Raw genomic sequence first — 23688 nt, 5'->3', positions numbered from 1 at the left:
CACACACACACACACACACACACACACACACAGCTTCTTTCCCACTCACCTCAAGTGACAAAGCACAGATGCAATCCACTGGAATGTGCGCGGAGGGGAAAAAAAGCTTTAGCACCGGAGTGCAGGTGCGGCACAAACACGGTAGAGCGGCCGTGAAACAGCACTTTGCAGGAGCTGGACCTCCCCCTCCACCCCTTTTTATCGCTCTTTACTGCAGCCCGACTTTAGTTAGCGGCCGACAGGCGCTTCATCCTTCAGCTCCGGGCGTGATGGGTGCGCACCGGCCACCTTAAGGTGCTCCACAAGCTCTGAGGGAGAGAAGCCAGATCAGTTTGAACAAAGACGGTTGACAGGCAGGCAGACTGCTCAAGCGCCCCCATTCAAAGAGAGGGTGGCGGTGTAGGTGGGAGGGGGAGGGTGGATGGTTAAAAAAAAACAGGAGGGGAGGGAGGGGGGTCTTTATATGACTATAATCCCACATAAACCTTTAAAGGTTCATCCAATGTCTGGGAATCAAATTAGAATGTCAGTCTGACCAGCAGCTTAATCTCACCCACAACTGATGTTCTCTCATGTCACACAAGTTTCCACACCTAAAACAAGATGCCTCTGCTTAAGTATAGAAAACATGTCAGCGTGCCAAGTAAAAATCTTAGAGTAAAAAAGTGTGTTCATGCCTGACACGGTACGGGGAAGAATATAGCGCGAGCAGATAATCTGTCATAGTGTTGTTGCTAGGCGCTCTACATGCATGCTTTTGAATAATGCATCTGCACGACTGTCCTGGAGGCACGGTTTTTGGAGTCCTATCGTGTGTGTTCCGACAAAAGGGCTGCAGGTAATTGCCCCACTTCAAGTTAATTTGGAGGCTCTAATAGGTACAACCTAATTTAAACGCATGCAGTGCACACCAATTTTTTCTGGTATTGGATCCTCTCAGGCAGAAGTGGCCAAACTTTTTTGAAGTATACATTTTGTACATTGAAGATACTAAAAATAATCCAGTTTAGGTCAAACTATGGTAAGATGTCTGAACAAAACGTCTGCATATTTGCTGTGTGTCATAGGTGACAAAGCAAATTGTTGGCGCATTAAACATACAAGTATTATTATGGTGTGTTTATAAGGACTGCAAAATGGCACCTATTTCTTATTGCAATATTATGCAAAAACAACTTTTCTTACATTTTGGTACCTGCTGATCTGTATTTGGGATCTGCATAAGTACTGAAAATGTGCGCGCTTCTGCCATTGTAGTCAGTGCTGACACCGTAGTTGACAAGCTTCTTCTTTTTCTCTACCTTCTTGTTATGTGGCATTCATCCTGCGCTGTTGCCATTTCTAATAAAAAGTAGCGTAAAGTGCTTACTTATATCTGTCATTAGACTAGCTGTCAAAGCGCTAAAAACTGTAGTGGGTTTACATAATTCACCCACAGAACTTTAGTTATCAGAGGGTTCCGGTCGGACGGTTTTTCACGGGACACATTTCCGGCGTTGTTGTTGCATTATTGAGCCACAAATGAGGAGCTGCTGCTCCGTTATTGATTTAAGTAAAGTCTGAATGTCATTAAAACAGTTAGCTCCATCTTTTGACACTTCTTCCACTCCCGTCCTGGCACGCTACACCGCTACAACAAAGATGACGGGGAGAAGACGCTGTCGAAGGTGAGCCACGTAGTTAAGACCGCCCACAAAACGGCGCATCCTGAAGAGACGCTCAGACATAATCTATGCAACATTTTCACCAATGCAACACCATTACATGTTATTTAGACTACAAGATAGTGTTTTAAATTTAGATAGAAATTACAATATGACCCAGTGGCCTTGTGGTCAGAGTGTCCGCCCTGAGATCGGTAGGTCATACCAAAGACTATAAAAATGGGACCCATTACCTCCCTGCTTGGCACTCAGCATCAAGGGTTGGAATTGGGGGTTAAATCCCCAAAAAATTATTCTCGGGCGCGGCTGCTGCCTACTGCTCCCCTCACCTCCCAGGGGGTGAACAAGGGGATGGGTCAAATGCAGAGGACAAATTTCACCACACCTAGAGTGTGTGTGACAATCATTGGTACTTTAACTTAACTTTTAACTTTAGTGCGCCTTATAATCCAGTGCGCCTTTTGTATGAACATAGACCTCAATAGACCCGCTCATCAGCAGTTTTTCAATTATAATAATATACTATATTTATTACACTGTTTTTAACCTTCTGTCTCAAACTGGTATGTCGGCAAAGTTGCTCCACTGTCACTTACTTTTTGTCAGTGGCATTCTGTGTGGTTTAAAATTAAGTTGCAGCTTTATACCATTGTGTTGTGACATTTTTACAATCATGCTTTCGCTGAAAGTTTAGTGTTGTAATTTATATTATCATCTTGTGGTGTTTGCATTAGGTATTACCTTTTTCAACCACTGTAGGTATCCGCCATTTTTGTTTTGATGGCGCCGCAGATGGGCAAAGAGACTCGAATAACATTTAAACTTCATATAAAGTCTGTCATTGTTAAATCCAATGTATATTTTTTTTAGTCTCAACAATAGATGTATAGCCTTTTAAATCGATGTTGGATTGATACCTTCTTATCGAAGGCCATTTTGCCGAGCACAGATCGATACACTTGAAATTTAGGAGTATAAATCCATCTATCGATATATCGATCAACCGTTACACTCCTAGTCCCTTTAGTTATTTTTAGAATATGACTGTCAGGGTTGCTACTGGCACTTTGGTCATGTTTGTGTTTTCCTGTGTTTGGCGTTTTAATTCCTGTCTAGTGCTCTTATTTCTACTTTCTAGTTCCTGTGTTTTTGAATCACTTCTTGTCCTTTGTCAGTATTTCCTGTTTGGTCTCTGTGTTTTGAAGCAGCGCTCACCACACCTTGACAGAAATGATGCAGCCAGTGAGTGACCCTGCAGAGATTTCTATGACCCAGCGGCTTGACAAGATTTTGGCACCGATGGCCACTTTGAAGCGTTCTTCAGCCTCTCATCAGGATCCCTCCCACCCATCCCTGTCGTCTGTTGATCTCTCTGGGGACGTCTGGGATCCGTCCCTATAAGTAGCTGTGCGGCTGGGGAGGCACAGCTACTTCTTGCTCCAGTGAGGTCTTCCACGACATCCCTACTATGCCTCCCTGCTTGGATTACCTCATCAGCGATGTCATTTCCAGGAAGCTTTCTTGTTGCGGTGAGGTCGTCTACGAAGCCGACACCGTTCCGTTCTGTCCTGGCGTTGCCGCCTGTGTCTCTCCCGGAGGGCTCGTTGCCTGTCTCTCTCACGTCTGCAGCAGAAGCGCCCATGTGGCGCTCGCAGTCCTCGCCTGCAGCAGAAGCGCCCATCTGGCGATCACCCGTCCTCGCCTGATGCAGAAGCGCCCGCCTAGCGTTTATCTTCCTCCTCCTTGTCGGCCGAAACGGTGGCCAGTCCATGGACATCCTCTGCACCGACAGCAACAGCGCCAGGGACCTGGGCGTCAACGACTGCTGCTGCTGGGGCGTTCATTGAGGGCTTCTCTTTTTCCCTTTGCCAGCTGTGGCGATGTTCCACCTGCCGCTGACATCTGGTTCTTTTCCCGCTGGCTGTGGGGACATATGGCCTGGACTATTGGCCGGCCCTTTGAGGTGGGGACGGAGTTTGTCGACCCTCCGCCATTCATCCCTCCACCCTCCCTTGGTTTTTGGACTTTCTGTTTAACCTTAAAACGTCTGGTATCCGTTATAGGAAGGGGGGCTACTGGCAGGCTTGCCACTGACAATTTGGTCATGTTTGTGTTTTCATTCCTGTCCAGCACTCTTATTTGTAGTTTCTACTTCCTGTCCTGGTGATCTTGCTTTGTCAGTATTTCCTGTTTTGAAGCACCTTTTACTTTCTGTTCCATGTCCTGCCAGAACACCTGATTCTCATTAATTAGTTCTATTTAGTTCCACCTGGGGTCCTCCTCTAATTGTTAGTCGGCTTTCTGTTGCCAATAAATTAGTTTAACTTACATTCCGCCTGCTATCTCTGCATCCTTGGGGTCACGCTGCAAGCAACGCTCACCAAACCTTGACAATGACGAAGCCCAGTGACAACAAGTTTTAGGTTCAAAGTGGCCAACGGGCTTCACTTTGGACACACTTTCTCTGTCCAACACAATTCGTTTCAGTTGGGATTTTGAAACAATTGTTCCCATAGGAAATTATGAAAAAGAAGTAATCAGTTCCAGGGTCACACTACCACCTTACCATACATTAGCATGTTAATTGTCATACAAATGTAAAAATAAGCACTAAAACTTAAGATGTGACACTTATACTGCACGTCATGCATAGTGTAAAAAGACATTAACCACAGTACAAAATCTTAACTTGGCAAGAGATCATTAAGGCTTACCTCATGTTACTTTCTGTGTAAATGTTCCTTTTTCTCTTCACACGAGCCTTTCTTTGTCTTGGAAAAAAAAGCTAAAGAAAAAGCAAAAAAAGGCACAAGTTAATCATGTGATGGTTCTTGTAGTGATATCTTGCATGACAGCTGTTTGAACTCAAATGTTTTTGTGTCACTTTTCTGGATTGTAAAAGCAAGGGTCTAAACACAAAAAACTGTCGGTAACCCCCGCCCCCCCCCCCCCCCCCCCCCCAAAAAAAATACATACTGTATTTTCCGGACTATAAGGTGTACTTAAAATATTTTTTCCCCCCTCAAAACTCGACAGTGCGCCTAATAACCCGGTGCGCCTAATGTACGAAATAATTTTGGTTTTGCTTACTGACCTCGAAGCTATTTTATTTGGTACATGATAAGTGTGACCAGTAGATGGCAGTCACACATAAGAGATACGTGTAGACTGCAATATGATGGCAGTCACACACAAGAGATACTTGTAGACTGCAATATGACTCAAGTAAACAACACCAACATTTTATATGTTCCATTGAAAATATACAACATTACACACTCAAAAATCTATCACAATGTTTTAGTACAACTTTGGTAAGCTATGAAGCCGCACTGCTTGATGGATTGTACTGTGCTTCAACATAGGAGTATTATTATGGTGTGTATAAGGTAAGACATTATCTGGAGTTTTGTTTCGCAATATTATGCAAAAGCAACTTTTCTTACCTTCTGGTACCTGCTGATCTGTATTGGGGATCTGCATAAGTCCTGAAAATTTGTGCGCATCCGCCTTTGTAGTTCGTGCGACGCCGTAATCGATAAGCTTCTTCTTGTTATGGGACATTCATCCTCCGCTGTTGCCATTTCTAAATATAAAGTAGTGTAAAGTTGTCACTTATATCTGTCAGTAAACTCGCCATGAAAGCGCTAAAACATACCGCTGTAGTGAGTTTACATTATTCACAGCAAATGTATGCAAATTATAAGATGCTATTTCACACTTGCACATTAAATTCCAAAAAAGACATGTAGCAATTAGAACCAACCAGCCCTGCATCCACGCATGTGTTAATTTTACAAGCAAACCTATTTTCGGTTAAGTTTCCTGATGGAAAAAACCTCATCAGCGCAGTGAGAGTTGACGGGAAAAACAGTCAAACATAACAGCAGGGGGTCATCACAGTCTTATTGCATCGCCGATTCCCTCTGAACACTACAGGAGGTGCGGGAAGACACGCTGAAGCTCTAACCACTACTGCAAATGTCTTCCGAGGCTCTTAAAACAACACGCTATTGCTTTCATTTATTTGGAAATTGTACAAAATCATTTAAATTAGCTGTTATGCTACAGGAATACTACAAAAAATATTCAACTATGGCTGAGAAAACATTAATAAATTGCCTTGAAAATGTTATTTGTTTAAGCAAAAACTCTATCATTTGCAACAATTTCAAAGTGGGTAAGGCAGACCTGGGCAAAATATGGCCCGTGGGCCACAAGTGGCCCATTCAGATTTACAATCCGGCCCGTCGGACGTTCTACGGAATTTTTTTTAGACCTTTAACATCAAAACTGTAGCCGCCATTATGATGTGCAGTGCTGTTTTCAAATGACAAGTCAGTCATTTACATGGTTGAAATCTGCGCTTTTGGGTGTCATAGGAGTTATTACGGTAATCTACGTCACAGCAGCACAGACAAGGACAAAGCAGAGTGGGCTGGGTTTGTTTTCAGAGCAGCCAGCCCAAAACGCATGTGTCAGAAACAGATGTGGAAGCAGATTTTTACAACAAATTTCAGCATAAAAGTGATAATATATCATAGTGTAGGTGTTTATTACAATTTGCTTTCATATTTTGCTGTTTTTTTACATTTTTGTTGTGTTTTGCTTGATTGTAAAAGATGTCTATGGAGGAGCTGGTCTGAGAAGTAAAAGAGGAGCGACGTTCATATGTTGTTAATATTCAGTGTTTTATTGTTCATAGTTAATATTGTAAATCCCACTTTCTTTCTTTTCATGTACATTTTGGGTGTACCCTTCAGTAAAAAACTGTAAAATTCCATACCGGTTTTTTGAGATAGTCTGTCATAATGTTTTTAGAACTCTATCGGACATTGTGACTTTTTGTATTAGTTTTCCTGAAAAAAGGTACCCCAACACACATACTGTACAGCAGATTTTTACAGATAAATGTGTATATATCATTTATACACACATACACATTGGCCCACCAGACACATTTTTTTCTCTCAATGTGGCCCCAGAGTCAAAATAATTGCCCAGTTCTGGGTTAAGGTGACATTTTTTGAGTTTTTTTTAACAGGCTTTTTGCATTACACAGATGTATAAGGAATCCTGTGGAAAGAGAAAAAAGGTTGTTTGAAAAAATCTGTAATATGCATTCCAGACCACTAGTTGGCGATGTCGCTTCTCCTGGTCCTTATCCAAATAATAAGGCTAAATAAAACCCAAATAAATTAAAACTACTCACAATTTTAAGACGTAATAATGGAGTGAGAACAGGAAGGTTTTTGGCAGAGTCGTGTATAGAGAGAGTATGCCGAGCTCCTCAATGATTGGTCAAAAGACTCTCAAATGACAACAGGTCGCCATGTTTGCTACCAACTTTAAGCGGATGGCGTGTGTTTGCGGCACCTCCTCGTTAGTTTTTCGACTTGTAAAAATGCCTTGTTATGCAGCATGGGGCTGCTCCACCCACAAGAATTCCCACAGTTCAGACCTGTATTATTGTGGTTTAACGTCAAAACAATTGCAATTGCATGAGTTGGGGCACGGCCGCACATGTCCCTGGTAGCAAATATGGCGACTGTTGTTTAGTTGGCCTTAGTCTTTTTATACACGACTCTGGTTTTTAGAGTGTGATATTGCCATCTAGTGGCATTTTATAGGTATTACAGGAGTTAATTAACAGTTATACGTCAGGCTATAGTACTGAACTGTATAATTTTAGAAATTGATCGTCAACACTGACTGTTACAATTACCGGTACCATCTTCTTGCTAAAATGTATTACTATTTGTGTTGTCAAATGATTAATTACACTTTTGCATTTTGATCAATCACGATTGATCACAGTAAATTACTTGCGTGAGTAATTTGAATTAGATTTAAAAAAGATCTCAATAGTTTGACACAAATGCCATTTTATTGTCACAATGTCATACACAAACACTTTTAAAGTGCATTTCTTGAATGCACGTCATTGATTTTTTTATTTGCATTGACCTGCTCTGCCTTTCTAGTAACCATCTGCAATAAAGGTAAAAGAGCATGTGCGCTCAAAATGAATTATACATGACTAATGTGATAATGTTTTGTGATAAATTGCATGAGTTAATGTGTTAATTTTGACAACCTTTATTAGTATATCACATTTATATGAAACTAATAGTACTGCTTAGGTTGCATTCATTTGTAGTTGTATGATTATCATGACATGTTCCTTGTCTGCCATTACTAGTATACCCTTCTGTGGTGACATTACAAAAAAGCCAAATAAAAAAACCCACTTGCGAAGTTTGTCCCTGAAGTCTCAAGGAGATTTGCTTCCGTGACATCACACGGAATAATGCTTTGAACTCCCAAGTTGTGTCAGACTTTTGAGGCCCATTTGCACAGAAGATTTGAGATGTACAACATTTTGAGGTTCCATGTAAGAATTTTTATTCTAGCTCTTTTGAAACGCCCTATTTAAAATTCTAACCGAATAAAAAAGTAGCATTGGGCTTTTTTTTTGATAGCACAGCAGCAACTGAGCTGATAATAAATTGATGGTAGGGTTGTCCTAATACCAATGTTTTGCTACCGGTATCAGTACCAAAATGTATTTCGATACTTTTCTAAATAAAGGGGACCACAAAAAATAAGTTTCTTATTGCAATCGAAGAACAATTTTGTCCTTAAATAAAATAGTGAACATACTATACAACTTGTCTTTTAGTAGTAAGTAAGCAAAACAAAGGCTCATAATTTGGTTGCTGGAGTATGCAGTAACATATTGTGTCATTTGTCATTCTATTATTTAGAAAAATTATGAGGGACGAGCGGTATAAAATGGATTTTTAATCTACTTGTTTATTTACTGTTAATATCTACTTATTTTCTGTTTTAACATGTTATGTCCACACTTCTGTTGAAATGTAATAAACACTTATTCTTCTGTTGTTTGGTTGCTTTATATTAGTTTTGGATGATACCAAAAATGTGGGTGTCGATCCGATACCAAGTAGTTATAGGATCATACATTGGTCATATTTAAATGGTAAATGGGTTATAGCGCTTTTCTACCTTCAAGGTACTCAAAGCGCTCTGACACTATTTCCACATTCACCCATTCACACACTGATGGCAGGAGCTGCCATGCAAGGCCCTAACCACGACCCATCAGGAGCAAGGGTGAAGTGTCTTGCTCAAGGACACAACGAGGTTGGTAGAAGGTGGGGATCGAACCGGGAACCCTCAGGTTGCTGGCACAGGCACTCTCCCAACGGCGCCACCCCATCCCAATATTTAAAGTCCTCATGTGTCTAGGGACATATTTTCTGAGTTTATAAACATAATAAAAAAAAATTAAAAAGGAAAAAAGATTTTGTGATGATAAAAAATATTGATGTAATCATTGCAGTATCCACTAGATACGCTCTTGTACTTGGTATCACTACAGTGGATGTCCGGTGGCATTTGTTTACATTGAGGAGCCCCAGCTTGTTGTCAGCGGTGAGCTATTGTATCCTCCTTCGGTGTGTAGTGAAGCATGTTTAGCTATTCCTCATCCTGCAGGGATGATACTTGTAAGAAACGTACTTTATTTGTCGCCATGGAGGCGAGGATTAGTGATTTAGAAGTAGCTAAAACACTGCCGAGTGTGGATGGACGTTAGCCGCTAGCTAGCCATGTTTTAAAGCACCTCTTGCTTTTAGTGTTATAACTTCACCTTTATCATTCATGTTAAGCCAAATTGTGTCCATTCTCCCTTTTTATGTCTACACACCATGTCAGCTTGTAAGTACTCCGTGCGTGTGTGTTGCCGAATATGCTCCTCTGCTCGTAAAAGCAATGTCGCGCTGTCATGCCCGTAAAAAATAAAAAAAATAAAAAAAGGGAACCGGTATTTTTCAGGGGCAGGAAATCACCGTTTTTCATTCTTTATTACCACGGTACTTTATTAGTACCAGTAAACCGTACAACCCTAATTGATAAGAACACTGCATCAATAATGAATGCTGTAAACCAGGGGTGCCCAAAGTGAGGCCCATGGGCCAAACGAAACGACAAAGGGTGGCTTCTCAAAATGTTATACATATTTATACTCTTTTAAGATCCCACAATCATTGATGGCATGTCCGCGAGGCTTACAAGTTGCCATCTATCGAACGTGATGATCTCCACTACCTTAAATAATGGTGGGATTAAACTACTCACGTTTTGCGCAGCTGTATGCTTAAAATCGCTGAGTTTAGCCCATGGTCCACGGGCACATTTTCACTTTGGTACTTCGAAGCAAAAGGTTTGGGCACCCCTGCTGGAAACATAAGCAAACATTTGATGCTGTTTAGGCTTAAACTTGGAAGAATACATTTTGTACATCACATATTGGCACGTCGCATCGTCGTCACATAGTGACATTGCTGGTTTTACGAGCAGAGGAGCATGTTCGGCAGCGCACAATCACGGAGTACTTACAAGCAGCCACAGTGTGTAGACAGAAAATGGAGAATGGACGCATTTTGCTTATAAACTAAAGATAAAGGTGACATTATAACACTGAAACGCCCTCAGGAAGAGGTGCTTTAAAACATGGCTAGCTAGTTAGCGGCTAATGTCCATTCGCAATCGGCAGTGTTTTAGCTGCTTCTAAATCCCTAATCCTCACCTCCATGTCGACAAATAAAGTGAGTTTTTTACAAGTATCATCCCTGCAGGACGAGGGATAGCTAAACATGCTTCACTACACACCGTAGGAGGATACAATAACTCACCGGCGTCACAATGTAAACAAATGCCATGGGTAGATTTACACCCGACAGCCACTGTAATGATACCAAGTACTATAGCGTATCTAGTTGATACTACTATGATTACATTAATATTTTTTATCGTCACAAAATCTTTTTTCTTTTTTTCTTCATATTATATTCATAAACTCAGGAAATATGTCCCTGGACACACGAGGACTTAAATTATGACCAATGTATGACGCTGTAAAGACTTGGTATTGGATCGATACTTACATTTGTGGTATCATCCAAAACTAATGTAAAGTATCCAAACAACAGAAGAATAGGTGTTTATTCCATTTGAACAGAAGTGTAGATATAACATGTTGAAACGGAAAATAAGCAGATATTAACAGTAAATCACTAATCCTCGCCCGGCCGGGCACAGCCCACACCACCCGCGGTCGGAACCAGTGGGGTCGGGTGCGCTGCCAAGTGGATGGCAGTGAAAGTGGAAGCTCCAGACGGACCAATTCGGGGCAGCAGAGGCTGACTTTTGGGACGTGGAATGTCTCTACGCTGGTGGGGAAGGAGCCTGAGCTGGTGCGGGAGGTGGAGCGCTACCGGTTGGATCTGGTGGGGCTTACCTCTACGCATAGCAAGGGCTCTGAAACCACACTCCTGGACAAGGGATGGACCTTGTTTACTTCTGGAGTTGCTCAGGGTGTGAGGGCCCAGGCGGGTGTGGGGATACTCACGAGTCCCCGACTGAGTGCCTGTACGTTGGAGTTCACCCCAGAGGACAAGAGGGTCGCCTCCCTTCGCCTTAGGGTTGGAGGGGGGAAAAGTCTGACTGTTGTCTGTGCGTACGCAACAAACAACAGTTCAGAGTATTCGGCCTTCTTGGATACCTTGAATGGGGTCCTGTATGGGGCGCCAGCAGGGGATTCCATAGTCTTGCTGGGGGACTTCAACGCGCACGTGGGCAATGACAGTGATACTTGGACTGGCGTGATTGGGAGGAACAGTCTCCCTGATCTGAACCTGAGTGGTGGATTGTTATTTGACTTCTGTGCTAGTCATGGACTTGCGATAACAAACACCATGTTCAAGTATAAGGATGCTCATAGGTATACAAGGTACCAGAGCACCTTAGGCCAAAGATCAATGATCGATTTTGTAATCGTATCAGCTGATCTGAGGCCGTATGTTTTGGACACTTGGGTGAAGAGAGGGGATGAACTGTCAACTGATCACCATCTGGTGGTGAGTTGGGTCTGATGGCGGGGGAACCTCTGGACAGGCCTGGCAAACCCGAGCATGTAGTGCGGGTGAAATGGGAATGTTCGGAGGAGTCCTCTGTCCGGAAGGACTACAACTCCCACCTCCGGCGGGACTTCTCTGCCATCCCTGTGTAGGTTTGGGACATGAATGGGCAATGTTCAAAGCGGAAAGAGCACTTTGAGGAACTCCTGAACCCAACTACATTAGACACACCCTCCCTGACAGGAGCGGTGCCCGAGGATGATGAGGGATCGACGTCGATCTCTCGGAGTGAAGTCACTGAGGTAGTTAGACAACTCCACAGTGGCAAAGCTCCGGGGGTGGACGAGATCCGTCCAGAAATGCTGAAGGCTCTGGGTGTTGAGGGGCTGTCTTGGTTGATACACCTTTTCAACATTGCGTGGAAGTCTGGGACAGTGCAGAGGGAGTGGCAGACTGGGGTGGTGGTTCCCCTATTCAAAAAGGGGGACCAGAGGGTGTGTGCTAATTACAGGGGTATCACACTACTCAGCCTCCCTGGGAAAGTTTACGCCAAGGTACTTTAAAGGAGGGTCCGGCCGATAGTTGAACCTCAGATTCAAGAGGAGCAATGTGGATTCCGTCCTGGTCGTGGAACAACTGACAAGCTCTTTACTCTTGCGGGAATCCTGGAGAAGGCCTGGGAGTATGCCTATCCAGTCTACATGTGCTTTGTGGATTTGGAGAAGGCGTATGACCGGGTCCTCCGGGAGATCTTGTGGGAGGTGCTGAGGGAGTATGGGGTGAGGGAACCATGCTGAGCGTCATCCAATCTCTCTACAACCAAAGCGAGAGTTGTGTCCGGGTTCTTGGACGTAAGTCGGATCCGTTTCCAGTGGGGGTTGGTCTCCGCCAGGGCTGCGCTCTGTCACCTATCCTGTTTGTGATTTGCATGGACAGGATTTCTAGGCAGAGTCGTGACCATGGCGGAGAGGGTATACGTCTCGGGGGGGCTAAAGGTTGCATCATTGCTGTTTGCAGATGATGTGGTCCTGATGGCACCTTTGGTTCGTGACCTTCAGCTCTCAATGGATCGGTTCGCAGCTGAGTGCTCAGCGGCTGGAATGAGGATCAGCATCTCCAAATCTGAGGCCATGGTTCTCAGCAGGAAACCGATGGTTTGTACATTGCAGGTAGAGAACGAGGCTCTGTCCCAGGTGGAGGAGTTTAAGTATCTCAGGGTCTTGTTCACGAGCAGTGTTGGGACTAACGTGTTACAAAGTAACGCGTTACTGTAACACCGTTAGTTTCGGCGGTAACTAGTAATCTAACGCGTTATTTTTTATATTCAGTAACTCAGTTACTGTTACTACATGATGCGTTACTGCGTTATTTTTCGTTATTTTTTATGTAGTATCGGCTAGAAACAGAAGATCTGAGTGTGTTTTATTGCAGCGCTGCGGACCGCGGTGGAAAAGAAGAGGCGCTTTGTGTGGGTGGGGGCCGAGGGGGCTCCCATACCGTAGTCGAGGGGCGCAGGGGAGACGTTCTGTACTAACAATCTTCACTTTACCCGGAAGTGGGTCTTTACAGCTGAGGGTGAATGACGAGGCCGGCGGTTTGTTGCAACTTTGTGACTTTATTGGACGCAGCCATCCGCCAAGCTAGAACACCTGCACGCACTCACTGTCGCCGGTCCCTCACTTCTCTCGCCCACTCACTCACTGACGTCACTCACCTCACATGCTGTCATATTTTAAAGGGCCACACACACACACACATACGCTACTCTCATAACAACTAACATGACATCATGGTGAAGCCAGAAGTCGAGTGTCTTAACATTCTCACTACTTTTCTTTTGTCGAGCACAAAGAAAATAACATTTTAGTTCAATGTAAGTTGTGTCTTGGATCAAAGATCCTATCTACTTAAAGTTAAAGTTAAAGTGCCATTATGTTGCAGCTATTTAAAATAGTTTTGTCAATTTGTTCTGGCCTGAAATAAATTGGCCCTTTGAAACATATCTTTGTCTTTGTGTGTTGTATGTAGGCCACATTGCTGTCTGAGTTCAGTGATGCAAATGCATGTCAAGTTGATCAACACATTGTATTATTCTCCAGTGCAATAACAGTACTGAAATGAAGGCTAATAGGGCATTAATGGGAGCCTTTTTAAAAAAAAGGGGGGAAAAAAGAAGTAACTAAATAGTTACTTTTCACAGTAAAGCATTACTTTTTGGTGTAAGTAACTGAGTTAGTAACTGAGTTACTTTTGAAATAAAGTAACTAGTAACTGTAACTAGTTACTGGTTGTCAGTAACTAACCCAACACTGTTCACGAGTGAGGGAAAGATGGAGAAGGAAATCAGCCGGAGAATCGAAGCAGCTGGGGCAGTATTGCAGTCTCTCTGCCACACTGTTGTGAAGAAACGAGAGCTGAGCCAGAAGGGAAAGCTCTCGGTCTACCGAGCTATCTACATTCTTACTCTCACCTATGGTCATGAAGTGTGGGTCATGACCGAAACAATAAGATTGCGGATACAAGCGGCCGAAATGAGTTTCCTTAGAAGGGTGGCTGGTATCTCCCTTAGAGATAGGGTGAGAAGTTCAGTCACCCTAGAGAGACTCGAAGTAGAGCCGCTGCTCCTTCGCTTGGAAAGGAGCCAGCTTAGGTGGTTCGGGCATCTCGTGCGGATGCCTCACGACCGTCTCTCTAGGGAGGTCCTCATTGCACGTCCCACTGGGAGGAGACCCCGCGGCAGGCCAAGGACCAGATGGGGGGAATTACATCTCCTCTCTGGCCTGGGAACGCTTCGGGATTCCCCAGGAGGAAGTTGCTAATGTTGCTCTGGAGAGGGAAGTCTGGGGGTCTCTGCTGGAGCTGTTGTCCCCGTGACCCGATTCCTGATAAGCGGTTGAAGATGGATGGATGGATAACAGTAAATTAACAAGTAGATTAATAATCAATTTTTACAGCTTGTTCTTTATAATTTTGACAAAATAATAGAATGAGAAATGACACAATATGTTACTGCAAACATCAGCAGACAAATTAGGAGCATTTGTTTGTTTACTTACTAATAAAAGACAAGTTGTCTAGTATGTTCACTATTTTGTTTAAGGACAAAATTGTTCTTTGATTGCAATAATAAACATATGTTTAATGTACCCTAAGATTTTTGTTAAAATAAAGCCAATAATGCCATTTTTTGTGTTCCCTTTTATTTAGAAAAGTATCGAAAAGTATCTAAATACATTTTGGTACCAGTACTGGTACCAAAATATTGGTATCGAGACAACCCTAATTGTATATTACATATAATAACAATAAAGTATAACAAGTAGGCTCTTTCTTGAAGTACTTTGCGAAACGCCACTCACTCTCCACCAAGGGAGCAGCCGTCCGAACACAATGGAGAAGACTTAAGAGGAGCATGATGACAAAAACCTGTTCTGTCATCCTAACAGCAGTGTTAGGAAAGAAACACAGTGCCCACAGCGGGGAACAAAGAGCATAATGATGTTTTAGTAGCATAATAAATTCTCCATCTTTGAGCTCTCAGGTGTCTGCGCTCGCTCGTTATTGGCCGAAAAAAAAGTCTCCTTCGGCGCAGTTAGTTTTTACTTGTAATGTTGTTAATGTGATGAGATCAAACAGGCTGGTAAGCAAACCACATTCAAATGTCTTTCGTCTGGGAGACAGCAGTAATGGAGGAAGTGGAGGAGACAGGGTAGGAGCTCATTGGAACCACAAGTACCATATTTTCCTGACCATAGGGCGCACCGGATTATAAGGCGCACTGCCGATGACTGGGTCTAGTCAGGTCTATTTTCATACAAAAGGCGCACTAAAGGGGTCATTATATTTTTATTTTTTTCTAAATGGAAACACTTCCTTGTGGTCTACATAACATGTAATGGTGGTTCATTGGTCAAAATGTTGCATAGATTATGTTTTACAGATCATCTTCAAGTCGCTTTCTTACAGTCGCTTCAGGATGCGCCGTTTTGTGGGCGGTCTTATTTACGTGACCCCGTCATTTTGTTGTAGCGGTGTAGCGTGCAAGGACGGGAGTGGAAGAAGTGTCAAAAGATGGAGCTAACTGTTTTAATGACATTCAGACTTTACTTCAATCAATAACGGAGCAGCATCTTCTCATCCGTGGCTCACTAGTGCAATAACAACGACGGGAATGTGTCCTGCGAAAAAAAATCCGACCGGAATTCTCTAATAACTAAAGTTCCTTGGGTGAATAATGTAAACTCACTACACCGGTATGTTTTAGCGCTTTCATGGCTAGTTTATTGACAGATATAAGTAAGAAGTTTACACTACTTTATTTTAGAAATGGCAACAGCGGAGGATGAATGTCCTATCAACAAAAAGATAGAGAAAAAGAAGAAGCTTATCGACTACGCAGTCGCCACGGACTACAAAGGCAGACGCACGCACATTTTCAGGACGTTACATATACACAGTATACATCTCAGGTGATTTGAAAAGCAATATATACCAAAAATGGGGGGGACTACAAAGGCAGACGCGCGCACATTTTCAGGACTTATGCAGATCCCAAATACAGATCAGCAGGTACCAGAAGGTAAGAAAAGTTGCTTTTGGATAATATTGCGAAACAAAACGCCAGTTGATTGATTGATTGAGAAGTTTATTGGCATCTTAAAGAATTGAATCCATGTAATGCTTTAAAAAGGCAAATGGATGGCACAAAAAGCCAAAAGGCTTGTTTCCATCGTCGTCCATTAAATATTCATCACATTTGATACATTCAATAATAAAATATATTTAACCTGTAACATGTATATAAAAAATTACGTAAAAAAATGGATACAATATGTACATATACACAGTATACATGTCAGGTGATTTGAAAAGCAATATATACCAAAAATGGGGGGGACTACAAGATGGCGGCGCTTCACGGCGGCAGCTTCTTGCATGCGCTCTTGGAAGTGTAGACCGATTTGGCAAAAATACCCGTCAATTCAGTCAATTTCATGGCTGGCTCACAGCGTGTTCACTCCGTGATCACTTACGACCGACTTACGATTCTGGATGTGGAGAGATCGGGCCATTTTGGGCTGAAAGATGGGTGTACGGTGGACCTACTCGCTAGCTTGGGAATTCTTCACGAGCTACATCCAGCAGTGGCCTTTGAAGCAGCGGGGTCCACTACCAGTGGAGACCGTCAACGAAAGAGACGTAAGCGGTGCGCTCGGAAGCAGAAGCGGGGATGTCGGGCGGGGCTAACAACAAAGCTAAAGGCGTTGTTGTTAGCGGGGCTAACGAAAAAGCTCAAAGCTAATCCTCAAAGAAGCGCTAATAAGGAGTCTGTTAAACTAGAACTAGCCAGTGCCAGGTTGGATAATCCCTGCACACATAGCAATTCTCTTAGAATAATATACAACTCACATAATGTTTTTTCTGCGTCAGAGGTGGACATGCATTTTACTGAGGTGGCAAACAATGTAAAAATTCCTGTCATATCAATTCCTAGATACGGTCGAAATTGTTTAAAGTGCACTACGCATAATAAACGTAACATTATTAATATTGCTACTACGGATACTTTCAACAAAAACTCCTCAAAACAGCCCACTACCTATAATATGGGCTTTTTAAACATAAGATCATTGTCTTCCAAAATGTTATTAGTTAATGAAGTCATTAGAGACAACAATCTTGATGTCGTTGGTCTAGCCGAGACCTGGCTCAAACCAGACAAATTTTTTGCGCTGGGTGAGGCGTCTCCTCCTGGCTATACGGGAACGCATATTGCCCGTCCCATTAAAAGGGGTGGGGGTGTTGCACTAATATACAACAAAAACTTTAGCCTTACCTCGGACCTAAATAATAAATTTAAATCGTTTGAGGTGCTCACTATGAGGTTTGTCACACCGCTGCCTCTGCACCTGGCTGTCATCTACCGCCCCCCAGGGCCCTATTCGGACATCATCAATGAATTTTCAGAGTTCGTTGCTGATCTAGTGACGCACGCCGACAATATAATCATAATGGGAGACTTTAACATCCATATGAATACCCCATCGGACCCTCCATGCGTGGCGCTCCAGACTATAATTGATAGCTGTGGTCTTACACAAATAATAAATGAACCCACGCATCGCAACGGTAATACGATAGATCTAGTGCTTGTCAGGGGTGTCACCACCTCCAAAGTTACGATACTCCCGTACACTAAAGTAATGTCCGATCATTACCTTATAAAATTCGAAGTTCTGACTCATTGTCAACAAACTAATAATAATAATAATAACTACTATAGCAGCCGCAACATTAATGCTGCCACAACGACGACTCTTACTGACCTACTGCCTTCGGTAATGGCACCATTCCCAAATTATGTGGGCTCTATTGATAACCTCACTAACAACTTTAACGACGCCCTGCGCGACACCATTGATAGTGTAGCACCGCTAAAGCTAAAAAGGACCCCTAAAAGGCGTACCCCATGGTTTACAGAAGAAACTAAAGCCCAGAAATTATCATGTAGAAAGCTGGAACGCAAATGGCGTGCGACTAAACTTGAGGTTTTCCATCAAGCATGCAGTGATAGTTTAATAACTTATAAACGCATGCTTACCTCAGCTAAAGCTAAATATTACTCAAATCTCATCCACCTCAACAAAAATGATCCTAAATTTTTGTTTAGTACAGTAGCATCGCTAACCCAACAAGGGACTCCTCCCAGGAGCTCCACCCACTCAGCAGATGACTTTATGAATTTCTTTAATAAGAAAATTGAAGTCATTAGAAAAGATATTAAAGACAATGCATCTCAGCTACAACTGGGTTCTATTAACACAGATACGACTGTATATACGACGGATACCGCCCTCCAAAATAGTTTCTCTCTCTTTGATGAAATAACATTGGAGGAATTGTTAAAATGTGTAAATGGGACAAAACAAACAACATGTTTACTTGACCCAATTCCTGGGAAACTTATCAAGGAGCTTTTTGTATTATTAGGTCCATCCGTGTTAAATATTATAAACTTATCACTTTCCTCTGGCACTGTTCCCCTAGCATTCAAAAAAGCGGTTATTCATCCTCTACTCAAAACACCTAACCTCGATCCTGACCTCATGGTAAACTACCGGCCGGTGTCCCACCTTCCGTTTATCTCGAAAATCCTCGAAAAAATTGTCGCACAGCAGCTAAATGAACACTTAGCGTCTAACAATCTCTGTGAACCTTTTCAATCCGGTTTCAGGGCAAATCACTCTACGGAGACAGCCCTAGCAAAAATGACTAATGATCTATTGCTAACGATGGATTCTGATGCGTCATCTATGTTGCTGCTTCTTGATCTTAGCGCCGCTTTCGATACTGTTGATCATAATATTTTATTAGAGCGTATCAAAACGCGTATTGGGATGTCAGACTTAGCCTTGTCTTGGTTTAACTCTTATCTTACTGACAGGATGCAGTGTGTCTCCCATAACAATGTGAGCTCGGACTATGTCAAGGTAACATGCGGAGTTCCCCAGGGTTCGGTTCTTGGCCCTGCACTCTTTAGTATTTACATGCTGCCGCTAGGTGACATCATACGCAAATACGGTGTTAGCTTTCACTGTTATGCTGATGACACCCAACTCTACATGCCCCTAAAGCTGACCAACACGCCGGATTGTGGTCAGCTGGAGGCGTGTCTTAATGAAATTAAACAATGGATGTCCGCTAACTTTTTGCAACTCAACGCTAAGAAAACGGAAATGCTGATTATCGGTCCTGCTCAACACCGACATCTATTTAATAATACCACCTTAACATTTGACAACCAAACAATTAAACAAGGCGACTCGGTAAAGAATCTGGGTATTATCTTTGACCCAACTCTCTCGTTTGAGTCACACATTAAGAGTGTTACTAAAACGGCCTTCTTTCATCTCCGTAATATCGCTAAAATTCGTTCCATTTTGTCCACAAACGATGCTGAGATCATTATCCATGCGTTCGTTACATCTCGTCTCGATTACTGTTAACGTTTTATTTTCGGGCCTCCCTATGTCTAGCATTAAAAGATTACAGATGGTACAAAATGCGGCTGCTAGACTTTTGACAAAAACAAGAAAGTTTGATCATATTACGCCTATACTGGCTCACCTGCACTGGCTTCCTGTGCACCTAAGATGCGACTTTAAGGTTTTATTACTTACGTATAAAATACTACACGGTCAAGCTCCTGCCTATCTTGCCGATTGTATTGTACCATATGTCCCGGCAAGAAATCTGCGTTCAAAGAACTCCGGCTTAAATTCCCAGAGCCCAAAAAAAGTCTGCGGGCTATAGAGCGTTTTCTATTCGGTCTCCAATGCTATGGAATGCCCTCCCGGTAAAAGTTAGAGATGCTACCTCAGTAGAAGCATTTAAGTCTCATCTTAAAACTCATTTGTATAGTCTAGCCTTTAAATAGACTCCCTTTTTAGACCAGTTGATCTGCCGTTTCTTTTATTTTATTTTCTACTCTGCTCCCAACCCGGGGTGGACCACTAGCCTGTTCATCGGATGGGGACATCTCTACGCTGCTGACCCGTCTCCGCTCGGGATGGTTCCTGCTGGCCCCACCATGGACTGGACTTTCGCTGATGTGTTGGACTTTCACAATATTATGTCAGACCCACTCGACATCCATTGCTTTCGGTCTCCCCTAGAGGGGGGGGTTACCCACATATGCGGTCCTCTCCAAGGTTTCTCATAGTCATTCACATTGAAGTCCCACTGGGGTGAGTTTTCCTTGCCCGTATGTGGGCTCTGTACCGAGGATGTCGTTGTGGCTTGTACAGCCCTTTGAGACACTTGTGATTTAGGGCTATATAAATAAACATTGATTGATTGATTGAAAGGCAGACGCGCGCACATTATATATACCAAAAATGGGGGGGACTACAAAGGCAGACACACGCACATTTTCAGGACTTATGCAGATCCCAAATACAGATCAGCAGGTACCAGAAGGTAAGAAAAGTTGCTTTTGCATAATCTTGCGAAACAAAACGCCAGATAATATGTCTTACCTTCAACACACACCATAATACTTGTATGTTGAACCACAGTACAATCCATCAAGCGGTGCAGCTTCATAGCTTACCAAGGTCGTACTAAAACATTTTGATAGATTTTTGAGCGCCGTGTGTAATGTTCTATATTTTCAATGGAACATATACAATTTTGGTGTTGTTTACTTGAGTCATATTGCAATCTACACGTATCTCTTATGTGTGACTGCCATCTACTGGTTACACTTATCATTTCTCCATGTACCAAATAAAATAGCTTCGAGGTTAGTAAGCACAACCAGAATTATTCCGTACTTTAGGTGCACCGGGTTATAAGGCGCACTGTCGAGCTTTGAGAAAACGAAAGGATTTTAAGTACACTTTATAGTCCGAAAATACGGTAAAATAAAGTAAATGACTCACCTTTTAAGGCACCTGACATATACATAATGCAGAGGAAACAGGAAGGTGTCCACATATTTTCAGTGTTTAGCTGTATGATAGAGCAGGTCTCCAAATTTCACTATGAGAGCTATTTTGACAAAAAGAAGGATGAGATGTTTATGTTTTATTTATATGAAAAGTAACATTTCATTTGTGCTTCAATTATGAATAAGATCTCCACTCAAACAGTGTGGTTATTGTCTTCATGATATATTGTGTTAATTTGTCATTAAAGGCCTACTGAAACCCACTACTACCGACCACGCAGTCTGATAGTTTATATATCAATGATGAAATCTTAACATTATAACACATGCCAATACGGCCGGGTTAACTTATAAAGTGACATTTTAAATTTGCCGCTAAACTTCCGGTTCGAAACGCCTCTGAGGATGACGTATGCGCGTGACGTGGCCCGGCGAACACGGGTATGCCTTCCACATTGAAGCCAATACGAAAAAGCTCTGTTTTCATTTCATAATTCCACAGTATTCTGGACATCTGTTTTTGTGAATCTGTTGCAATCATGTTCATTGCATTATGGAGAAGGAAGCTGAGCAAGCAAAGAAGAAAGTTGTCGGTGCGAAATGGACGTATTTTTCGAACGTAGTCAGCAACAACAGTACACAGCCGGCGCTTCTTTGTTTACATTCCCGAAAGATGCAGTCAAGATGGAAGAACTCGGATAACAGAGACTCTAACCAGGAGGACTTTTGACTTCGATACACAGACGCCTGTAGAGAACTGGGACAACACAGACTCTTACCAGGATTACTTTGATTTGGATGACAAAGACGCAGACGTGCTACTGTGAGTATGCAGCTTTGGCTTCTAAACATTTGATCGCTTGACTGTATGTGCGCAACTTTTTTTTGCGTATGTACGTAACTTTTTTAAAATATATAAGCTTTATGAACCTTGGGTTAGGTGAACGGTCTTTTGGGCTGAGTGATTGTGTGTGTTGATCAGGTGTTTGAATTGTATTGGCGTGTTCTATGGAGCTAGGAGCTAGCATAGGAGCTAGGAGCTAGCATAACAAACACGCAGGTGTTTTTATGCAGGATTAATTTGTGGCATATTAAATATAAGCCTGGTTGTGTTGTGGCTAATAGAGTATATATATGTCTTGTGTTTATTTACTGTTGTAGTCATTCCCAGCTGAATATCAGGTACCGTGAGTATGCAGCCTTGGCTGCTAAACATTTGATAGCTTGACCGTATGTGCGCGTCACGTACGTAACTTTTTAAAAATATATAAGCTTTATGAACCTTGGGTTAGGTGAACGGTCTTTTGGGCTGAGTGATTGTGTGTGTTGATCAGGTGTTTGAATTGTATTGGCGTGTTCTATGGAGCTAGGAGCTAGCAGAGGAGCTAGGAGCTAGCGTAACAAACACGCAGGTGTTTTTATGCAGGATTAATTTGTGGCATATTAAATATAAGCCTGGTTGTGTTGTGGCTAATAGAGTATATATATGTCTTGTGTTTATTTACTGTTGTAGTCATTCCCAGCTGAATATCAGGTCACCCCCGGCTCTCACAGCATCTTCCCTATCTGAATAGCTTCAACTCCCCACTAGTCCTTCACTTGCACTTTACTCATCCACAAATCTTTCATCCTCGCTCAAATTAATGGGGAAATTGTCGCTTTCTCGGTCCGAATCTCTCTCACTTCATGCGGCCATCATTGTAAACAATAGGGAACTTTGCGTATATGTTCAACTGACTACGTCACGCTACTTCCGGTAGGGGCAAGCCTTTTTTTTATCAGATACCAAAAGTTGCAATCTTTATCGTCGTTGTTCTATACTAAATCCTTTCAGCAAAAATATGGCAATATCGCGAAATGATCAAGTATGACACATAGAATAGATCTGCTATCCCCGTTTTTTTTTAAAAATTCATTTCAGTAGGCCTTTAAATAGAAGCATAATGTCAGACTTGAACACCTCTAAAAAACAACTATTATTTGACCCTTTGCTGAGTTACTGTATTGTAGCGTCACTATCATGAAGCTGGACACATTATATGTTTATGTTCAGCAACCAGAGAGCAGAATTGTTGAGTGACACTTAGGTTAGCATGTACCTCATTGACGTGATAGCCACATGTAGTTTCCCCTTTGGAAAAAAACGATCTCCAAACTTCCCCAATCGTATCTTTTTTAGAGAAAAACTATCACTATGGTAAAAGTCACATTTGAAGTATGATTACCAGAATAGGCGGATCATTTAAACTAGCTAGCAGGTTGCCGCCACGCTAAGGGAGTGACAGCAGCCAAGGCCAAACTAACAGATGCCAGAAAAGTCGAGCGGCAATGAGTTTGATCGGTGAGCGGTCAGTGACGCTTGCATCCATTAGCTTAGCCTGTGAAGCTATTGTTGTTCGAAATAATCTATTGATATTTTACTGACTAGTTTTCATTTTCACAGTAATAAAAATATGTCACAAAGTGAGTCCCTTGACAGCTCAGTACGGAACGCATACTTTTATTTCTAAATACGGGACGATTCCATTTTTCAAGGGACAGTTGGTTGGCAACCCAACAGCTAACATGCAAAAACGAAGTATAAGAATAAGAAAATAACCATTGAATTAATGTCAAGAAAAAACAAGAA

General features: G+C 42.4%; 1 protein-coding gene across 4 annotated transcripts in view; it reads right to left on the bottom strand.

Moving 5' to 3' along the window:
• The window catches only part of LOC133630904 (neurocan core protein-like), a 134205-nt gene extending 110893 nt beyond the window's left edge, over window positions 1-23312 (bottom strand). Inside the window, exons 1-3 of one of the 4 annotated variants that reach the window (XM_062022739.1) lie at window positions 23159-23312; window positions 4379-4449; window positions 50-308 (exon numbers count right to left, since the gene is read on the bottom strand). Coding sequence is in view for 2 of the 4 variants with exons in the window: in XM_062022737.1 (XP_061878721.1) it covers window positions 4379-4449; window positions 5111-5170 (131 nt within the window). In the remaining 2 variants the exon portion in view is untranslated. Of the gene's footprint in view, window positions 1-49; window positions 349-4378; window positions 4450-5110; window positions 5186-23158 lie in introns of those variants that run through there. The other 3 variants (XM_062022738.1, XM_062022737.1, XM_062022740.1) reach the window with 3 other exon arrangements.
• Between the last annotated feature and the right edge of the window lie 376 nt (window positions 23313-23688).

Source organism: Entelurus aequoreus, linkage group LG16 (genome assembly GCF_033978785.1).
Source record: "Entelurus aequoreus isolate RoL-2023_Sb linkage group LG16, RoL_Eaeq_v1.1, whole genome shotgun sequence".
Taxonomy (NCBI): Eukaryota; Metazoa; Chordata; class Actinopteri; order Syngnathiformes; family Syngnathidae; genus Entelurus; species Entelurus aequoreus.
This window is presented reverse-complemented; position numbering and strand designations above follow the sequence as displayed.